The 17,982-nt window shown below is 37.5% G+C and overlaps 1 protein-coding gene and 1 non-coding gene across 3 annotated transcripts in view; both read left to right on the top strand.

Moving 5' to 3' along the window:
• The window catches only part of KPNA1 (karyopherin subunit alpha 1), a 71,140-nt gene that overhangs the window by 17,343 nt on the left and 35,815 nt on the right, over positions 1–17,982 (top strand). The window contains exons 2-4 of one of the 2 annotated variants that reach the window (XM_015471547.3): positions 8,026–8,135; positions 10,688–10,821; positions 16,672–16,779. In XM_015471547.3, coding sequence (XP_015327033.1) covers positions 8,102–8,135; positions 10,688–10,821; positions 16,672–16,779 — 276 coding nt within the window. In that variant the 5' untranslated portion in view covers positions 8,026–8,101. 2 annotated transcript variants of the gene reach the window in all.
• On the top strand, positions 17,273–17,379 carry LOC112448371 (U6 spliceosomal RNA). The gene has a single exon (XR_003036750.1). It is a non-coding gene; the product is annotated as a U6 spliceosomal RNA (small nuclear RNA).

Genomic DNA, 17,982 nt, shown 5'->3' with positions numbered 1-17,982 from the left:
CAAATACTCAATTCTTAAATGGGTGTCACTCCAAAAAATGTGCTGTTGTCCACATCCTCATCTTGAGAGCCTCTATTCAGAGATTTTGCTTGGGGATAGGTTGGAGGAGAAGGGGACCACAGACGATGAGGTGGTTGAATGGCATTACTAACTCAATGGACATGAGTTTGAGTAAACTCCAGGAGTTGGTGATGGACAGGGAGGCCTGGTGTGCTGCAGTCCATGGGGTTGCAGAGTCAGATATGACTGAGTGAACTGAACTGAGAGAAGCAGGTCATAAAACATAGCTCTTAATCTCTGCCTCAAGGAACTGACTTCATTTGCAGTAGAGCTGGAGAAGTTCAAACCTAAGAGTACTTTCACAAACAGTGGAGATTGTTTGTGAAAACTGCCTCCCAAAGGCAGTTGGGACGTTTATAGATTCAAGAAGATACAAACTAAACTTCAGGCCATTGAGTTTGCCAGCAAGAACCTGGGATAAGAGACAGCTGGAAGGGGCCTTTCTGGAGACAGTGAATGTCAAACACTGACTTGAAACTACTCCTTCAAAGGAGCCTGAATCTGACTGGATTCCTCTGTAGCACAATTTGTGCCTGAAGCTGTTGTTTAAAAACAGTAGAGTGATCAGCTGGCAATTAGTGGAGGTTAATATCTGGGAGTAGTCACAGAAAGAGTCCTGACAAATTACTGTTAGGGCAAGATGACTTTGGGCATATCTAGGCTATTTCCCCACTGAGGATCAACGTCAGAGGTTTAACATTCCAAGCGGCTGGGTGTGTGTGGTGGGAAAGTGGACTTCTTTAAAATAAAACAGCAAATTGCTAAACAAGTAAGCAGATAAAAATATAAAACCTCATAGATGGAGGAGTGTACTCAGAGTTGCCACATAGTATTATAAAAGATGGTGAGTTCCCAGTAAAAAGGTAAAAGATGTGCAAACAAAAACAAAGCCCAGGAAAATATGGCTGATACACTGGGAAAAACAGACAATAGAAACTGCCTGTGAGAAAAGATGTTGGATTTAATAGAAATAGGCTTTGAAGTTATCATTATAAATGTATTCAAATAATCAAAGGAAACCTTCATCAAAAAAGTCAAATATGATGACAACCTGTGTCAAATAGATACTAACAATCAAGGGACAGAAATTCTGAAGAAGAACAAAGTGGAAATTCTGGAGTTGAACAGTACTATAACTATGAAAAGTTAGGGGGCTCAATAGTAAGATTTGAACTGGTGGAAAGATAGAATTAGTGAACTGGGAATAGATCTATAGAAATCCAAAGAAAGGAGAGGAAAAAAATGAATAAAATTGAAAAGCACCTCAGAGGAATGTGGGGCACCATTAACTGCATCACAGTGTACATAGAGTACAAGAAGAAAAGGGGAGAAAAAAAGTGGAAAAGTATTCATGGAGATAATGGTTGAAAACATCTCAAACTTATAGAAAAAGAGTGACCTACATATACATCGAAAGAACCCAAAGAACTTCAAGTAGGATCAATGTAAGAAAATCTGCAAATGGACCTGTCAGTGTGACTGTTGAAAATAAGAAAAGGAGAGGAAAACAGCCAATTATTTACTTAGAAGAACCCTGATTTAAAAAAAAAAAAAAATAGCTGACTTCTCATCAGAAACAAAGTCCAGAAGGTGGTAGAGTAATAGACAAATACTGTTAACCCCAATTTTTTTATATCTTGCAAAGCTGTCTTTTAAAAATGAAGGTATGATACTTTCCAGATACACCTTCTGAGAGACTTTGCTACTGACACACTTAACTTGCAAGATGGCTATAGGACGTTCTTTAGGCTGAAAGCAAGTGATTGTAGGTGGTAGTTGTGGTCTGCATGAACAAAGAGCACCAGTAAAGGTAATTATGTAATTTTAATGGGAAATAGATGGGGAAACAGTGGAAACAGTGTCAGATTTTATTTTTGGGGGCTCCAAAATCACTGCAGATGGTGACTGCAGCCATGAAATTAAAAGATGCTTACTCCTTGGAAGGAAAGTTATGACCAACCTAGATAGCATATTCAAAAGCAGAGACATTACTTTGCCAACAAAGGTCCGTCTAGTCAAGGCTATGGTTTTTCCTGTGGTCATGTATGGATGTGAGAGTTGGACTGTTAAGAAGGCTGAGTGCCGAAGAATTGATGCTTTTGAACTGTGGTGTTGGAGAAGACTCTTGAGAGTCCCTTGGACTGCAAGGAGATCCAACCAGTCCATTCTGAAGGAGATCAGCCCTGGGATTTCTTTGGAAGGAATGATGCTAAAGCTGAAACTCCAGTACTTTGGCCACCTCATGTGAAGAGTTGACTCATTGAAAAAAGACTCTGATGCTGGGAGGGATTGGGGGCAGGAGGGGAAGGGGACGACAGAGAATGAGATGGCTGGATGGCATCACTGACTCGATGGACATGAGTCTGAGTGAACTCTGGGAGTTGGTGATGGACAGGGAGGCCTGGCGTGCTGCGATTCATGGGGTCGCAAAGAGTCGGACACGACTGAGCAACTGAACTGAACTGAACTGAACTGAAAAGAGAGTGTAAAAGCACATATTTTTTCCTTCCCTTTTCTTAAAACTGATTTTAAAAGCAGGTGTGTAAAATGTGTGTACAGTAAATCCCCTACATACAAATGAGTTCTGTTCTGATAAGTCCAATTTGTTCATAAGTCCAACAAAGTTAGTCTAGGTACACAATTAACACAACCATCTTTATATCAACAGTACTATACTGTAATACGTTTATAATATTTTTCATAAAAATAATACATGAAAAACAAAAAAAATGAACATTTTTAATCTTCAGTACAGTACCTTGAAAAGTACAATAATAAAGTGCAACAGCTGGCATACGGGCTGGCACTGAGGGAACAGGAAAGAAGAGTTGCTGACTAGAGTAGGGAGAGGAGGTGGGAAATGGTAGAGCTGAAGGATCGTCAGCAGTAGGAGATGGAAAGCATGCTGCAGTTTTACTCACGCCTGACATTGATGGCACAGGTTCTGGTTCCTTGCTGGATTCCATTCAGTCTACCTTCTTAAAAAATTATCCAGTCATGTCTGGGTAGTAGCTCTGTTCTTCTTGTCGTAGGTGACACAGTATCACTGGATTGCATTCTGAACAGCTGTTGCAACCTTCATATGTACTGTTCTACATTTGTGTCCTTGCCTCAAAACCTTAACAGTGCTTTCTCAAATAAAGAAAATCCCCTTGCAGTTTCCTGCATTGTGAATCTCTTCAGTTCTTAAGTTACTTCCTCTGCTCTCTCAGTTATTTTCACTTTTGTTTCTATCATTATTGCTTGGTACTTAGTTTCTTAGCAGTACCAGCTTATGTCACTGCTGCTTTTACATTTGCTTCTGGACATCCTGGGCTTGAAATAAAGATACTAAGAAGAATGAGTGCCAAAGAATTGATGTTTTTGAATTGTGGTGCTAGAGAAGACTCTTGAGAATCTCTTGGACAACAGGAAGAACAGACTAGTAAATCCTTAAGGAAATCAGCCCTTAATGTTCATTGGAAAGACTGATGCTGAAGCTGTAATACTTTGGCCACCTGATGCAAAGAGCCAGCTCTTTGGAAGATAGAATCTTGAGTCTGGTGCCTTAGACCACTTGGCCATCCTGACATGACACTGAGCCAGCTTTTTGGAAAAGACCCTGATACTGGGAAAGGGAAGCTTGGCATGCTGCAGGCGATGAGGTCCCATAGAGTTGGAGATGACTTAGCGACTGAACAACGACAACATACAGTACATCTGAACAACAGCAACGTACAGTACAGTACAGTGAAGTACATACACAGAAGCACAACCATTTTTAACAGATGCACACATGTGACAGTGTACACCAGAACGTGAACTAACTTACATGATTGGACATGTGAATACATGTTTGCAGCTTGTAACTTCATGTGTAGGGGCCTTAATGTAATGTATTCTTGGGCCTGTAGAAATGTAATATATTTGAAATGTATCTGCTAATAACAGCTCAGAGTAGGTGAGTGGGAACAAACCTATGTTAAGCTAAGGAAATAACATAGATGATAAAGTAGTAATAACTGTTGTTGGGTTTGTAACATTATATAACAACAGTATGATAAAATGGGAAAAGGGATAGAATTATATAACATAATGTTTCTATATGTCCTTGGAATTTAAAGAGTGTTAAGTCTGAAGCTGATTCTGAGAAGTGAAAGTGTATGGAAAGCCCTTGAGCAACTCTTAGGGGGAAAAAACAAAAAAATACAGTGAAAAATCACTATAGAAATTTTTAAGTGCTTCATTAAAAAATACTACAAAAGAAAGCAGTAATAGAGGAACAAAAGACATGAGACAGAAAATAAAAAATGAAAAAGCAGTCATCACGCCAACTGTATCAGTAATAACACTAAATATGAATTGATTAAACAGTTTAATTAGAAATGCAGAAATTGTCAGACTGTATCCAACTATATACTGTCTATAAGAGACATACGTTATTTACCTTATATTATTTTTTGGCTGCATCGTGGCACATGGGATCTTAGTTCCTTAACTGGAGATGGAACCCATGCTCCCTACAATGGAAGTGTGGAGTCCTAACCACTGAACTGCTAGGGAAATCCCTGAGACATATTTTAAGTTCAAACATACGGATACATCAAAGGTGTAAGTATGGAAAAAAATAGGAAGAAGCTGGAGTGGCTATACTAATAACAGAATAGATTTTAAAACAAAGAATGAACACGTGTACACCCGTGAGTGGCTATACTAATAACAGAATAGATTTTAAAACAAAGAATGAACACGTGTACACCCGTGGTGGATTCATGTTGATGTATGGCAAAACCAATACAATGCTGTAATTAGCCTCCAATTAAATAAATTTATAGTAAAAAAAACAATGTTACTAGAGATAAAGAGAGACACTTTATGGTGATAAAAGGGTCAATCCACTAGATAGGTCAAAGTTATTATATGTACCTAATAATAGCATCAAAATACATGAAGCAAAAACACAGAAAAGAAAAGGAAATAGTTCAACAATAGTGGTTGGGAGACTTCAATTACTGTACTTTCAATAATGGACAGAACCACTTAGCATAAGGTCAGCAAAGAAACAACACTATATATGGACATGAGAGGGGTGGAGAGGGTGAGATGTATGGGAAAAGTAACATGGAGACTTACATTACCATATGTACAATAGATGGTCAACGAGAGTTTGCCATATGGCTCAGGAAACTCAAACAGGGGCTCTGAATCAACCTAGACGGGTGGGATGGGGAGGGAGATGGGAGGGAGGTTCAGAAGGGAGGGAATATATGTATACCTATGGCTGATTCATGTTGAAGTTTGACAGAAAACAACAAAATTCTGTAAAGCAATTATCCTTCAATGCTGCTGCTGCTGCTAAGTCGCTTCAGTCATGTCCGACTCTGTGCGACCCCATAGACGGCAGCCCACCAGGCTCCCCCGTCCCTTGGATTCTCCAAGCAAGAACACTGGAGTGGGTTGCCATTTCCTTCTCCAATGCATGAAAGTAAAGAGTGAAAGTGAAATCGGTAGTCATATCCAACTGTTAGCGACCCCATGGACTGCAGCCTACCAGGCTCCTCTGTCCATGGGATTTGCCAGGCAAGAGTACTGGAGTGGGGTGCCATTGCCTTCTCCATATCCTTCAATAAATAAATTAAAAAAAGAAACAACACTATAAACCAACTAGACCCAGCAGATGTGTATAGAACACATCACCACCTAGCAACAGCAGAACATATATATTCTTCTCTAGTGCGTGTGGGACATATTTTAGGACACACCACGTGCTAGGCCCCAAGACAAACCTAACACATTTAAGAGGATTGAAATAGTACAAAGGATGTTCTCTGACCACCGTGAAAAGAAATTAGAAATGAAAGCAGAAAGGAATTTGGGGAACTCATATGTGGAAGTTAAGGAACATGTTCCTAAATAGTCTGTGGGTCAAAGAAGAAAAAGAAAGGAAAATCAGCAAATACTTTTAAGATAAATGAAAATGAAGTTAGCACCTGAGAAAACTTAGGGACTACAACTAAAGCAGTGCTTAGAGGGAAATTTCTAGCAATAAATGCCTAAATTAAGAAAGAGGAAAGATATCAAATCAATAACCTAACCTTCTTTAGTAAGACACTGGAAAAAGAAGAGCAAAATAGAAGGATGGAAGTAGTAAAAAGGTAAAAATTAATGAGCTGGAATATAGAAAAACAGTAGAGAAAATTAAGGAAGCCAAAAACTGGTTCTTTGAGAAGACCAACAAAATTGAGAAACCTTAGCTAGGTTGAGAAAGAAAACTCAAATTACTAGAGTCAGAGATGAAAGAAGGAACATAACTAAAAATAAGAGGATGATAAAGGAATCTTATGAACAGCTGGTACCAGTGTTACATGCATTTGTGCATGCTTAGTGGTGTCTGACTCTTGGTGACCCCATGGACTGTACCCCATCAGGCTCCTGTGTCCATGAAATTTTCCAGCAAGAATACTGAAGTGGGTTGCCATTTCCTACTCCAGAAAGTTTTATAGCTTAGGAAAAATGGACACATAACTTAGATAAAATGGACACGTTCTTTTGGAAAGACTAAAACTGAAACATAATCTGAGTAGACCTGCAACAAGTGAAGAGATTGGATTAATCATAAAACCTGCAAAGAAAAGCCCTAGCCTGCTGAATTCTGCCAAACGTTTAAAGAATTGACTAATTCTTCACCAACTCTTGGAAAAAACTGAAAGGAGGAATACTTCCCAACATATTTTATAAAGCTAATATTACCCTGGTGCTGAGGACATCATAAGGGGAGTACAGACCAATATCTCTTATGAATATGAACACAAAAATTCTCAATAAAGTACTAGCAAATAAAGTCAGCAACACATAAAAAGATTTATACAGCATGACCAAGTGGCATTTATCCCAGAAATGTAAGGTTCACAAACCAATTATGTAATATATCAGTAAATAAAAAACGAAAGTTTTTGCAACAGATGGAAAAATTTTTTTGACAAAATTCTAATACCCTTTACTGATCAAAACAAAAAGCATGAAAAAAACTACGCATTAAGAAAGAACTTCCAAAAAAAAAAAAAAAAAAGAATGAACTTCCTACACGTGATAAAAAGAACATCTATGAAAATTTGGAAGGTGACATCACACTTGGTGTTGAAATACTGGATACATTCTCGTAGGATCGGGAATGTAAGACAAGATTGTCGACTCTCCACTTCTATATGACATTGTATTGGAAGTTCTGATCATGGCAGTTATGCAAGAAGAAGAAAAGGAATTGGAATGAAAGTAGCAAAACTGTCTCTGGCAGATGACATGATCTTGTATGCAAAAAATCCTAAAGAATCCACTAATAAAATACTAGCATTAACAAGTTCAGTTCTGCAAGATTGTGGGATACAAAAATCAACATATATAAATTGATTGTATTTATATAGATTTGTTATGAACAATTCAAAGGTGAAATTAAAATAATTCCATCTACACATAAAAATACTTAGTAAATTTAACAAATGTAATATACTCTGAAAACTACAAGACTTTGTTGAAAGACATTAAATATCTAAATAAAAAAAAAATTGTCTTCATGGGTTGGAAGATTAACATTAAGGTGGCAGTACTCCCCAACTTTTGGAGAAGGGCATGGCAACCCACTCCAGTATTCTTGCCTGGAGAATCCCATGGACTGGGGAACCTGGCAGGCTACAGTCCATGGGGTCACAGAGAGTTGGACACCACTGAGCAACTAACACACACAAACATACACATGCATTTTAGCTCCATGTTAGTATGTCTGTACCTAAAGTAAGCATTAGAGAAATACAGCAACTCTCATGATATTTCTTGGAGAAGGCAATGGCAACCACTTCAGTACTCTTGCTTGGAAAAATCCCGTGGACGGAAGGGCCTGGTAGGCTGCAGTCCATGGGGTCTCGAAGAGTCGGACACGACTGAGGACTTCACTTTACTCACTCCCCAAATTGATTTACTTATTCCATGCAGTTCATATTGGAGTGCCACCTGACTTGTAGAACTTGACAGACTGATTCTAAAAGTCACATGGAATTCTAATAGTCACATGGAATACACTCACAGTGTATCCCTCCGTCCAGGTGAGTCAAAACAGTTTAAAAAAAAAAAAATGAATAAAATATGATTCATACTTCATGATGTTAAGACTTACTTTAAAAAAATTGGTAATCAAGGCTTTGTGGAATTGGCACAAGGATACACATACACATCAAGGGAATAGAATTGAAAGGTGAGAAATAATCTGTAATTGACTGATTTTCAGCAAGCGCATCAAGACTATACAAAAGAGAAAGAATGGTTTTTCATTTTTCATTAGTGCTGGAACAACTGGTAGCCATATGCAAAATAATGTAGTTGGATCCTTAATGTCAAACCATACTTAAAATGGTTGACAAACCTAAATTTAAGAGATAAGACTCTAAAACTCTTAGAATGAAACTGAGGGTTAAGAATTGCTAAGTATGGCACTAAGAACATTAAAAACTTTTGTGCTTCAAAGTATAACATTGGGACTACCCTGGTGGTCCAGTAGTTAAGAACCCACCTTCCATTGCAGGAGATACAGGTTCAATCCCTCATTAGGGAACTGAGGTATCCCACATGCTGCAGGGCAACTAAGTCTGTACTGCCAATAGAGAGAAGCCTGTGTGCTGCAACGGAAGACCTGATGCGGCTAAAAATAAAATTTAAAAAATTACAAAGTATACTATCAAGAAAGTGAAAATTTGACAACCTGTAAAATGGAAGAAAATATTATCAAGTCATATATCTGACAGGGACTTCTATGTAGAATAAAGAACTCTTACAGCTCTGTGGTAAAAACGACAACCCAATTTAAAAATGGGCAAAGAATCTGAATAGAAATTTTTATGGAGGATGTATAATTGGCAAACGGATTTAAAGACATCTATCCCACTAGAATGGCTAGAATCAAAAGGTTGTGATACTTTGCTATATACCCGAAACTAACAAAATTTTGTAAATCAACTATCCTTCAGTTAAGGAAGCAGCAGTTAGAACTGGACATGGAACAACAGACTGGTTCCAAACAGGAAAAGGAGTACGTCAAGGCTGTATATTGTCACCCTGCTTATTTAACTTCTATGCAGAGTACATCATGAGAAATGCTGGGCTGGAAGAAGCACAAGCTGGAATCAAGATTGCCGGAAGAAATATCAATAACCTCGGATATGCAGATGACACCACCCTTATGGCAGAAAGTGAAGAGGAACTAAAAAGCCTCTTGATGAAAGTGAAAGAGGAGAGTGAAAAAGTTGGCTTAAAGCTCAACATTCAGAAAACTAAGATCATGGCATCTCGTCCCATCACTTCATGGGAAACAGATGGGGAAACAGTGTCAGACTTCATTTTTGGGGGCTCCAAAATCACTGCAGATGGTGACTGCAACCATGAAATTAAAAGACGCTTACTCCTTGGAAGGAAAGTTACGACCAACCTAGATAGCATATTCAAAAGCAGAGATATTACTTTGCCAACAAAGGTCCGTCTAGTCAAGGCTATGGTGTTTCCAGTGGTCATGTATGGATGTGAGAGTTGGACTGTGAAGAAAGCTGAGTGTCGAAGAATTGATGCTTTTGAACTGTGGTGTTGGAGAAGACTCTTGAGAGTCCCTTGGACTGCAAGGAGATCCAACCAGTCCATTCTGAAGGAGATCAGCCCTGGGATTTCTTTGGAAGGAATGATGCTAAAGCTGAAACTCCAGTACTTTGGCCACCTCATGTGAAGAGTTGACTCATTGGAATAGACTCTGATGCTGGGAGGGATTGCGGGCAGGAGGAGAAGAGGATGACAGAGGATGAGATGGCTGGATGGCATCACTGACTCGATGGACATGAGTCTGAGTGAACTCCGGGAGTTGGTGATGGACAGGGAGCCCTGGCGTGCTGCAATTCATGGGGTCGCAAAGGGTCGGACACGACTGAGTGACTGAACTGAACTGATCCTTCAGTTTAAAAAAAAAGTTGTGATAGCAGGTGTTGGTGAGGATGTGGAGAAATTGGCAACCCTTGTACACTGCTTTTGTAAATGTAAAATGGTGCAGCCACTTTGGAAAAATAGTTTGGCACTTCTTGAAATGATTAAATGGAGTATATAGATATGTACCCAAGAGAAATGATAACAGATCTGCATAAAAACTTGTCCATAAATGTTTATGGAAGCACTTTTCAGAGTAGCCAAAAAAATGGAAAGAACCCGAATGTCCATCATTTGATGAGTGGATAAATATAATGGAGTATATCTATACAATGGGATATTATTCAGTCAAAAAGGAATAAAGTACTAATATATGCTAAAACTTGGATGAGCTTTGAAAATACTATACTAAGTGGAAGAAACCATTCACAGAAGATCAGACATATTCAATTCATATGAAATATCCAGACTAGAAGCAATAGCTTTTTGAGGTGGTGAAAATCTTTTAAAATTGACTGGTGTTGATTGCATATAATTGTGAATATGCTAAAAGACACTGAATTGCAGACTTTAATAAAGCTGTTTAGCTTTTAGACATTCCTGGGCATTTATATGTTTAAAAAAGTGAACTATTAAAGTAACAGAGCTCTAGGATTCCTAGTAAGCTAAGCTCCTCTCTTTCCTCTCATTTTTGTAGAAATCATGACTACCCCAGGAAAGGAGAACTTTCGCCTGAAAAGTTACAAAAATAAGTCCCTGAATCCTGATGAGATGCGCAGGAGGAGGGAGGAAGAAGGACTACAGTTACGTAAACAGAAAAGAGAAGAGCAGGTAAGTCCTTTACCCATACTAATTTTTCTTAAAGAACTTAATGTTCTGTTTCAATCCTGGCTGCACCTTCCTGTATCTTAATTTTAGTAATGTGTAATATATATGTATATCCCCCTCCCAACAATAAAATCAACTTATTTTAGGGGTATGGGAGTGGAGGTGATGTAAAGTAGAATATAAGAATGAGGTTCTCATGTTCCCAATTACTATTTAATTACTACTTAATATTTTGGCCTGTTTGTTTTATTTTTCTAAAGTTACAATTTCTTTTAAGATTCTGTGTGTGTATTAATGAATTCTCAAGTGACCAATTTGAGAATTAGTCCCTTGCTTTTCCTTCTAAAGTTTAATTTGAAAATTTATCAACATGTACAGAAATAAAGAATAGATAATGAATCTCATAAACCCATTCTTTGGGTTCATTGTTTGTCAACAGTTTGCTGTACTTGCTTTGTGTCTATCTTCATATTTCTTTAGTACCTAGTATTTTAAACAGAATTTCAAGAAGTCAGTCTTTTCACCCCTAAATTCTGTATTATTCATAATGACATTTAGGACAAGGATTTTGATCATTTTTAACCTTAGAACATCTGCAGGAGAATCTGACACTCACCATCATTTTACCTTTCTCTAAAAATCCTTAGGACAAATGGTCCATCACTTTTGGCCAGGAAATTAAAGGTAGAGCACTTAGGTTGTTTTATTTATTTATTTTTTTTGGCTAAGACTTCAGTTTGGAAGGACCATTTGACCCCCACACTATAAAAAGCTCCATAAAAGGAAGGTGAATAGTCAGTACCCTTCATACATGAGAAATAGGTAATCTCATAGGTAATCTGTTATAAATATTTTACAGTTACACTGAGTTATTCAACATACACTATTCTTTTGCATAACACTGCACTGGATAATCCAATTATTTGAAGTCCAGGTACAGCAAATTAAGTTCTTAACAGTCTGCTTTACCATCTTTTGAAAGCAACCACTTATTCATAAAAGAATGCATTTCTCTTGGTTTCTTGTTGCATCTTTATTCATCTCTGTGTCTTATTTGAAGTGGAACCTTTTCTTTGGATGAGCTCTTACTTAGCTTCTATTTTGGGGATAAATTGTACTATTTGGGGGTAACAGCACTGTTACATATTCACATGTAAATATGAATTACATGTATGTATGCACACAAGAGCAAGTATAGATCTGAATATAACCAGTAGACTATGCGTTATATTTAGCATAAAGCCATTTGAAGATGATGTAATGGCAGTCTGCGAATAACAGTATTTATTTTATACTGTTTTCTTCTTGGTGATAGGAACTTCATGTTATTGGACTTCATTGTAAAATTTATATAAACAAAATAAGTTTTTCATATTTAATTGTCTGAAAGCAGATTCTCTGTCAGTGGCAAGTATGATCCCATTTACCTGACTAAAAACCTTTGTAGTTGATGTTCTGTCATCTTCATTGTATGACATCTGGAACTGTGATAGGGCCTTAATACATTTGTATGATAGGGTTTTGGAATATTATTGTATTTAAAATTTTAATTTTGTTGTTTCATATGTGCCATCTTATGTAGGGAGAACTGGTAAAGCAAATTAGGCTTCTTACTATCACAGCAGTACTTGTTTCATGCCTAATTTGTAAAATAGTAAACATCAGTAAAAATTCATTTAAGTACTGTTTCTCTTTCCACAGTTGCTCAGTCATCTATCGGGAAAAGACACAGGCTTTGGCCAGCTGTGCAGCTAGATTTGAGGGTAGGACAGAAATTAATGCTGCCAAGTACACAGAAGATAACAGCAGAGCTGTTAGAGCTTTCCTTTCAGCAGACTAGTACTTAGTATCTGTTATTTAGGAGGCACTATATAAATGACCTTTGTTTATTTGATGCCAGTAGAACAAAATTTTAAATTTATTAGTTGATGTCATTCTGATTGAGCCAGTTTTATATTTTTTTATGTATAAAAAGATGAAATTTATAGTTACTATTAAAATATTTTGAAATAAGCAGAATCTTGCTAACTCAATGTGAGTAGGTAACATAATGCTGCTAAAAAGTTTAAACTGTAATAATAAAGAATGAAGGTTTGCTTGATGTTTTTAAAGAAATATCTTGTAAAGTAAGCAAGTTGATAAAAGTTGTAGACAGCCAACTTTTCCCATGTTGACAATTTCATGGTATATAAGTTTATATGGTATGTACAACTTATATGGTAAATAAATCATGATTGTTTTGGTAGTTTCTTTTTTAAAACTGATTTTTTGAGACAGCAAGGATGGACTTTGAAGGCATTGTGTGGAGTGAGATAAGCCAGAGAAAGACACATATTTATATGTGGAATCTAAAAGACAAAAAACCTGAACTCCTAGAAAAAGAGATCAGACTTGTAGTTACCAGAGGTGGATGATTAGGGGAGGGAGAATTGGAGGAAAGTGATCCAAAGGTACAAACTTCCAGGTCCAAGATACATAAATGCTAGGGATACAGTGTACATCATGACCATAGCTAACATTGGTATATGATATTTGTAGGAAGGATAGATAATTTTTTTTCCATCTGTGAGTCTCTTTCTCCTTTGATATTTGTTTTTTGTTTTAGATTCTACATATAAGTGATAACATAGAGTATCTATTGTCTTTCTTTCTGACTTATTTCACTAAGCATAATCCTCTCTAGGTTCATCCACTTTCTTGCAAATAGCAAAATTTCATTCTTGTTTCATTTTTTGAGGAACTTCTGCAGTGGCTATACCAGAGTCTCTTTTGATACTTTAAATGTGTTTGATCCACACTCAGCGGCTTCCATTGTTTCCAGCAGCAAGTTTTCTGTTGGTCTTACCTTTGTTTCCCTGCTTGTGAAATGTCTTTTACCTTTGGCTACTTTGTCTTTTATCTTTTTATTCCTGAGTGTAAACAGTTTGATATAATGTCCTATCATGTTTTCTTCATATTTCTTCCTGGAGTTCTTAGAGATTTTGGATTTGTGGGTTTGTATTTTTCACAGATTTGGAAAAGTTTTGGCCACTGATTTTCCAAATTTATTCCCCTACCCCCACCTTGAGGCTCCAGTTGCAAGTACAGTAAGTACTTGATGTCACACAGCTGACTTACATTTTGTACATATTTTCTCAGCCTTTTTTTCCATCTCTTTTATTTTGTGATGTCCTTAGATTCCCTAATCTTTTCTTCTACAGTATCTGCTCTTAATCACACCCAAATTGTATTTTTTATATCTAGGTGTTTGATTTGCTTTTTTAAAATATTTTTAAAAAATCTCTCATCATGTTTATACTTTTTTGTAGTGTTGAACATATGGAATATATTTATAACTATTTTAACTCCTTGTCTAGTTCTGCCATCTTTTGCTTTTCTAGGTGATTTTGATTGATATGATTGCCTTTTCTTTTCCTCATAGGTAGTCTTTTCTTCTTGTGTGCTTGTAGTTATTGATTGAATACAGAGCATTGTGATTTTTACCTCCTGTTGTTTGAGTTTTTGTATTCTTTTAATATGTATAATTCTCTGAATTTGTCATTGCATGTAGTTAAGTTACTTGAAACCAGTTTGCATATATAATCTAGGACTAATTTACCTTTCTGCTGAGTCGATACCCTTCTGAGTATTCTACTCAGTGCCCCAAATATTAGGTCTTCCCAACCCAGGGATGGAACTTGGATCTCCAGTATTGCAGGTGAGCTCTTTACCATATGAGCCACCAGGGAATTATTCACTTTTCTATTCCAGCCAGGTGAAACATGAATGATTTCTTAACCTGTGTGACCTCTAAAATTGTTCTGCATGCTCCTTGAAGGCAATTTCTTTTCCAGCTTTTGACTTTTTCCTCATACCACCTGTGCTTGTCAGTACAAAGCTAATTAAGGGGAACCTTCTGCAGGTTTTGGAGTTCTTTCTTTTGGTTGATTTCTTTGTCTTAAATAACCTGCCTTTAGATTGTAGATATCTTGGCCTCCTTGGTTCTGAATGCCATCTCAATTGAGGGGGCTGCTTGACCCTGTTAGGTTCACTCTAACTGCTGTAGCCTAGAAACTCCATCCAGGCAATCTGAGGCAATAGGACTAATCTTGTTTCTCTTCTTCTGAAGGATCACTGCCTCTGTTGCCTGTAATCTGGTGTCTGATAACTATTATTTTAGGGATTTTGTCTGCTTTTTTTAGTCATATAGGGCGAGAGGATAAGTTGTTGTTACTCTACCATGGCTTGATGAATAAGTGTACTTCCTAGTATGTAATGGAAGGCACTGTAGTGGGTTTCTTTTAATTAGAACTATTCTCCTTTGCCTCCACAAATTAATAGGTGCTTTAAAAGTAGCGTTCAAGCAGTCATCATTTGTCATCATTGGTTGCTGGACAGATTGGGAAGGTCAGGAAATCTTTATCCACCATCCATTAGGATTAGGAGGGAGGTATTAAGTTAGGCAATGGCAGCCCACTCCAGTACTCTTGCCTGGAAAATCCCATGGGCAGAGGAGCCTGGTAGGCTGCAGTCCATGGGGTCGTGAAGAGTCGGACGACTGAGCGACTTCACTTTCACTTTTCACTTTCATGCATTGGAGAAGGAAATGGCAACCCACTCCAGTGTTCTTGCCTGGAGAATCCCGAGGACCGGGGAGCCTCGTGGGCTGCCGTCTATGGGGTCGCACAGTCAGACACGAACGACTGAAGCGACTTAGCAGCAGCATTTTTATCCTATTTTTCCTGATGTATTGGTACGTCTGTCCTGTCAACTACTTAAGGAGTGAAATGACCAAGCATGCCCTGCTTCTTTTTCAACTTTACTTTTTTATGTGTCGTGTAGTGTCAGGCCTCTATTGGTAAGTTTTACCTCATCAAGTGTTGGTGATAATATTAAGAGGGTAACAGGCAGGAAGGCCAAGGGTCTCCAAAAGGAGGAAATAGCCTGCAAGTGTCAGACATTTTTATCTCTCTTAAGCGGCAGGAGGAAACAAACTAGCAATATTTTTTCCTTCTCTATACAAATTTAAAAGGAGGTTTCTCTTAAAATACTGTGTTGCCATAAGGACACCTGGTTTCACCTGAAGTTAACTATTCTCAAACCTAGAGATAACCAGTGCCTTTTTCTTATGGAAATGTTTATCTTAAGCTATGCTAATGTACTATGCATTTATCTCCAGACTCTGTCTTCAAGTCAGAGTTCCGCCTCTTGGCTCAAAACCTACTTGACAAACCAGTATGTTATACTCAGATATTGTTCCCCTAATCTATGTAAATGAAACTATTTATTTGGTGGTCTGCCCTTCTTCAAGATTCAAGTTAATCATTTTATGGCCCAGGATAAACCATTTGGTGCCAAGATTATTCCAAAATGCATCTTATGGGTGAGGGGCCTGGTGCCATTCTGAATTTTAAGACATTCCTTTCTTTCATTAGCAGACTGCTAGTGACTATATAACGTCCAGCTGAAGACTAGCGGGGGGGTACTCTTCTGCCCCCTTCTGATGCCTATGTCAGAAGCTTTCTCTATCTCCTTTATACTTTAATAAAACTTCAAAAGCTCTGAGTAATCAAGCCTCGTCTCTGGCCCCGGATTGAATTCTTCTCCTCCGGGGGCCAAGAATCCCGGTGTCTTTGCGTGATTCAACAACAACCTTTCAATATCTTGTAGTAGTTAATTGCATTAGATTATAAGACTGGAGAATTCTGAAATAGTTCCTCATCAGAAAGGTTGAAGGAGGCACAAACATTAGAATTTTAAAAATGATTTTCAAAAAGCTCCGTCTTTATTGCCTTTTAAAAGTGGGGTGCCTAGTGTTTGAATGTTGAACTACCTTGTGTTATTTTAGTTTAGTAACAATCTTTTATTTTTCAGTTATTCAAGAGAAGAAATGTTGCTACAGCAGAAGAAGAAACAGAAGAAGAAGTTATGTCAGATGGAGGCTTTCATGAGGCTCAGATTAATAACATGGAGATGGCACCAGTAAGTAGGATAATGAAATAAATGCTTTTTACTTTTTTCTGATGAAGATACGAGGTTTAGATCTTTTTTAGAGTTTAAAAAAAAAGGTAGGGGAGTTTCCTGGTGGCCTAGTGATTAGGATTCTGGGCTTTCATGGCTGTGGCCTACATTCAGTCCATGGTTGGGAAACTGAGATCCTGGAAGCCATGAGGTACAGCCAAGAAAAGAATAAAAAAAATAGGTTAGATGGCTACAAAAAGTACTTGGTGTTTCATTTTTAAAAGGAAACTGTATCTGTAAACTCACGGTTCATTAAGTGTTTATTATATTTTGAATAGCATGCAGTTGAACAGAATAACTAAATTATGAGTTAATTCAGCTGTTGAAACTTTAAAAGATAGTTATAAAATTATTCCTTAGAAGTTGATAACAAGGGCTTTGCTATTCACCTGAAACCATCACAATATTGTTTGTTAATCAGCCATACCACAGTACGAAATAAAAAGTTAAAGATGTGTTTGCTTCGGCAGCACATACACTAAAATTGGAACGAGACAGAGAAGATTAGCATGGCCCCTGTGCAAGAAGGACATGCAGATTCGTGAAGCGTTCCATATTTTTTGCATTTGAATCAGTTCTAATGAGGTGGATGAAACTGGAGCCTATTATACAGAGCGAAGTAAGTCAGAAAGAAAAGCACCAATACAGTATATTAACACACATATATGGAATTTAGAAAGATGGTAACGATGAACCTATATGTGAGACAGCAGGACTCACAGATGTAAAGAACAGACTTTTAGACTCTGTGGGAGAAGGCGAGGGTGGGATGATTTGAGAGAATAGCATTGAAACATGTATATTATCATATGTGAAGTACATCAGCAGTCCAGGTTTGATGCATGAGACAGGGTGCTGGTGCACTGGGATGATCCTGAGGGATGGGATGGGGCGGGAGGTGGGAGGGGGTTCAGGATGGGGAACACATGTACACCCATGGCTGATTCCTGTGAATGTTTGGTAGAAACTACCACAATATTGTAAAGTAATTAGCCTCCAATTAAAATAAATGAATTAAAAAAAAAAGTTAAAGAAAAAAGTTGATAACGAGGCATGCTTTAAAGGAATTCCCAATTTGTTACTCATTCAGAGTACAAAATTGGGCATATTCATATGTTTTAAAACATTGATTCTACATCACAACTGTTGAAATTTTCTACTATA

This window comes from Bos taurus, chromosome 1, assembly GCF_002263795.3.
Source record: "Bos taurus isolate L1 Dominette 01449 registration number 42190680 breed Hereford chromosome 1, ARS-UCD2.0, whole genome shotgun sequence".
In the NCBI taxonomy this organism is placed as follows: Eukaryota; Metazoa; Chordata; class Mammalia; order Artiodactyla; family Bovidae; genus Bos; species Bos taurus.
This window is presented reverse-complemented; position numbering and strand designations above follow the sequence as displayed.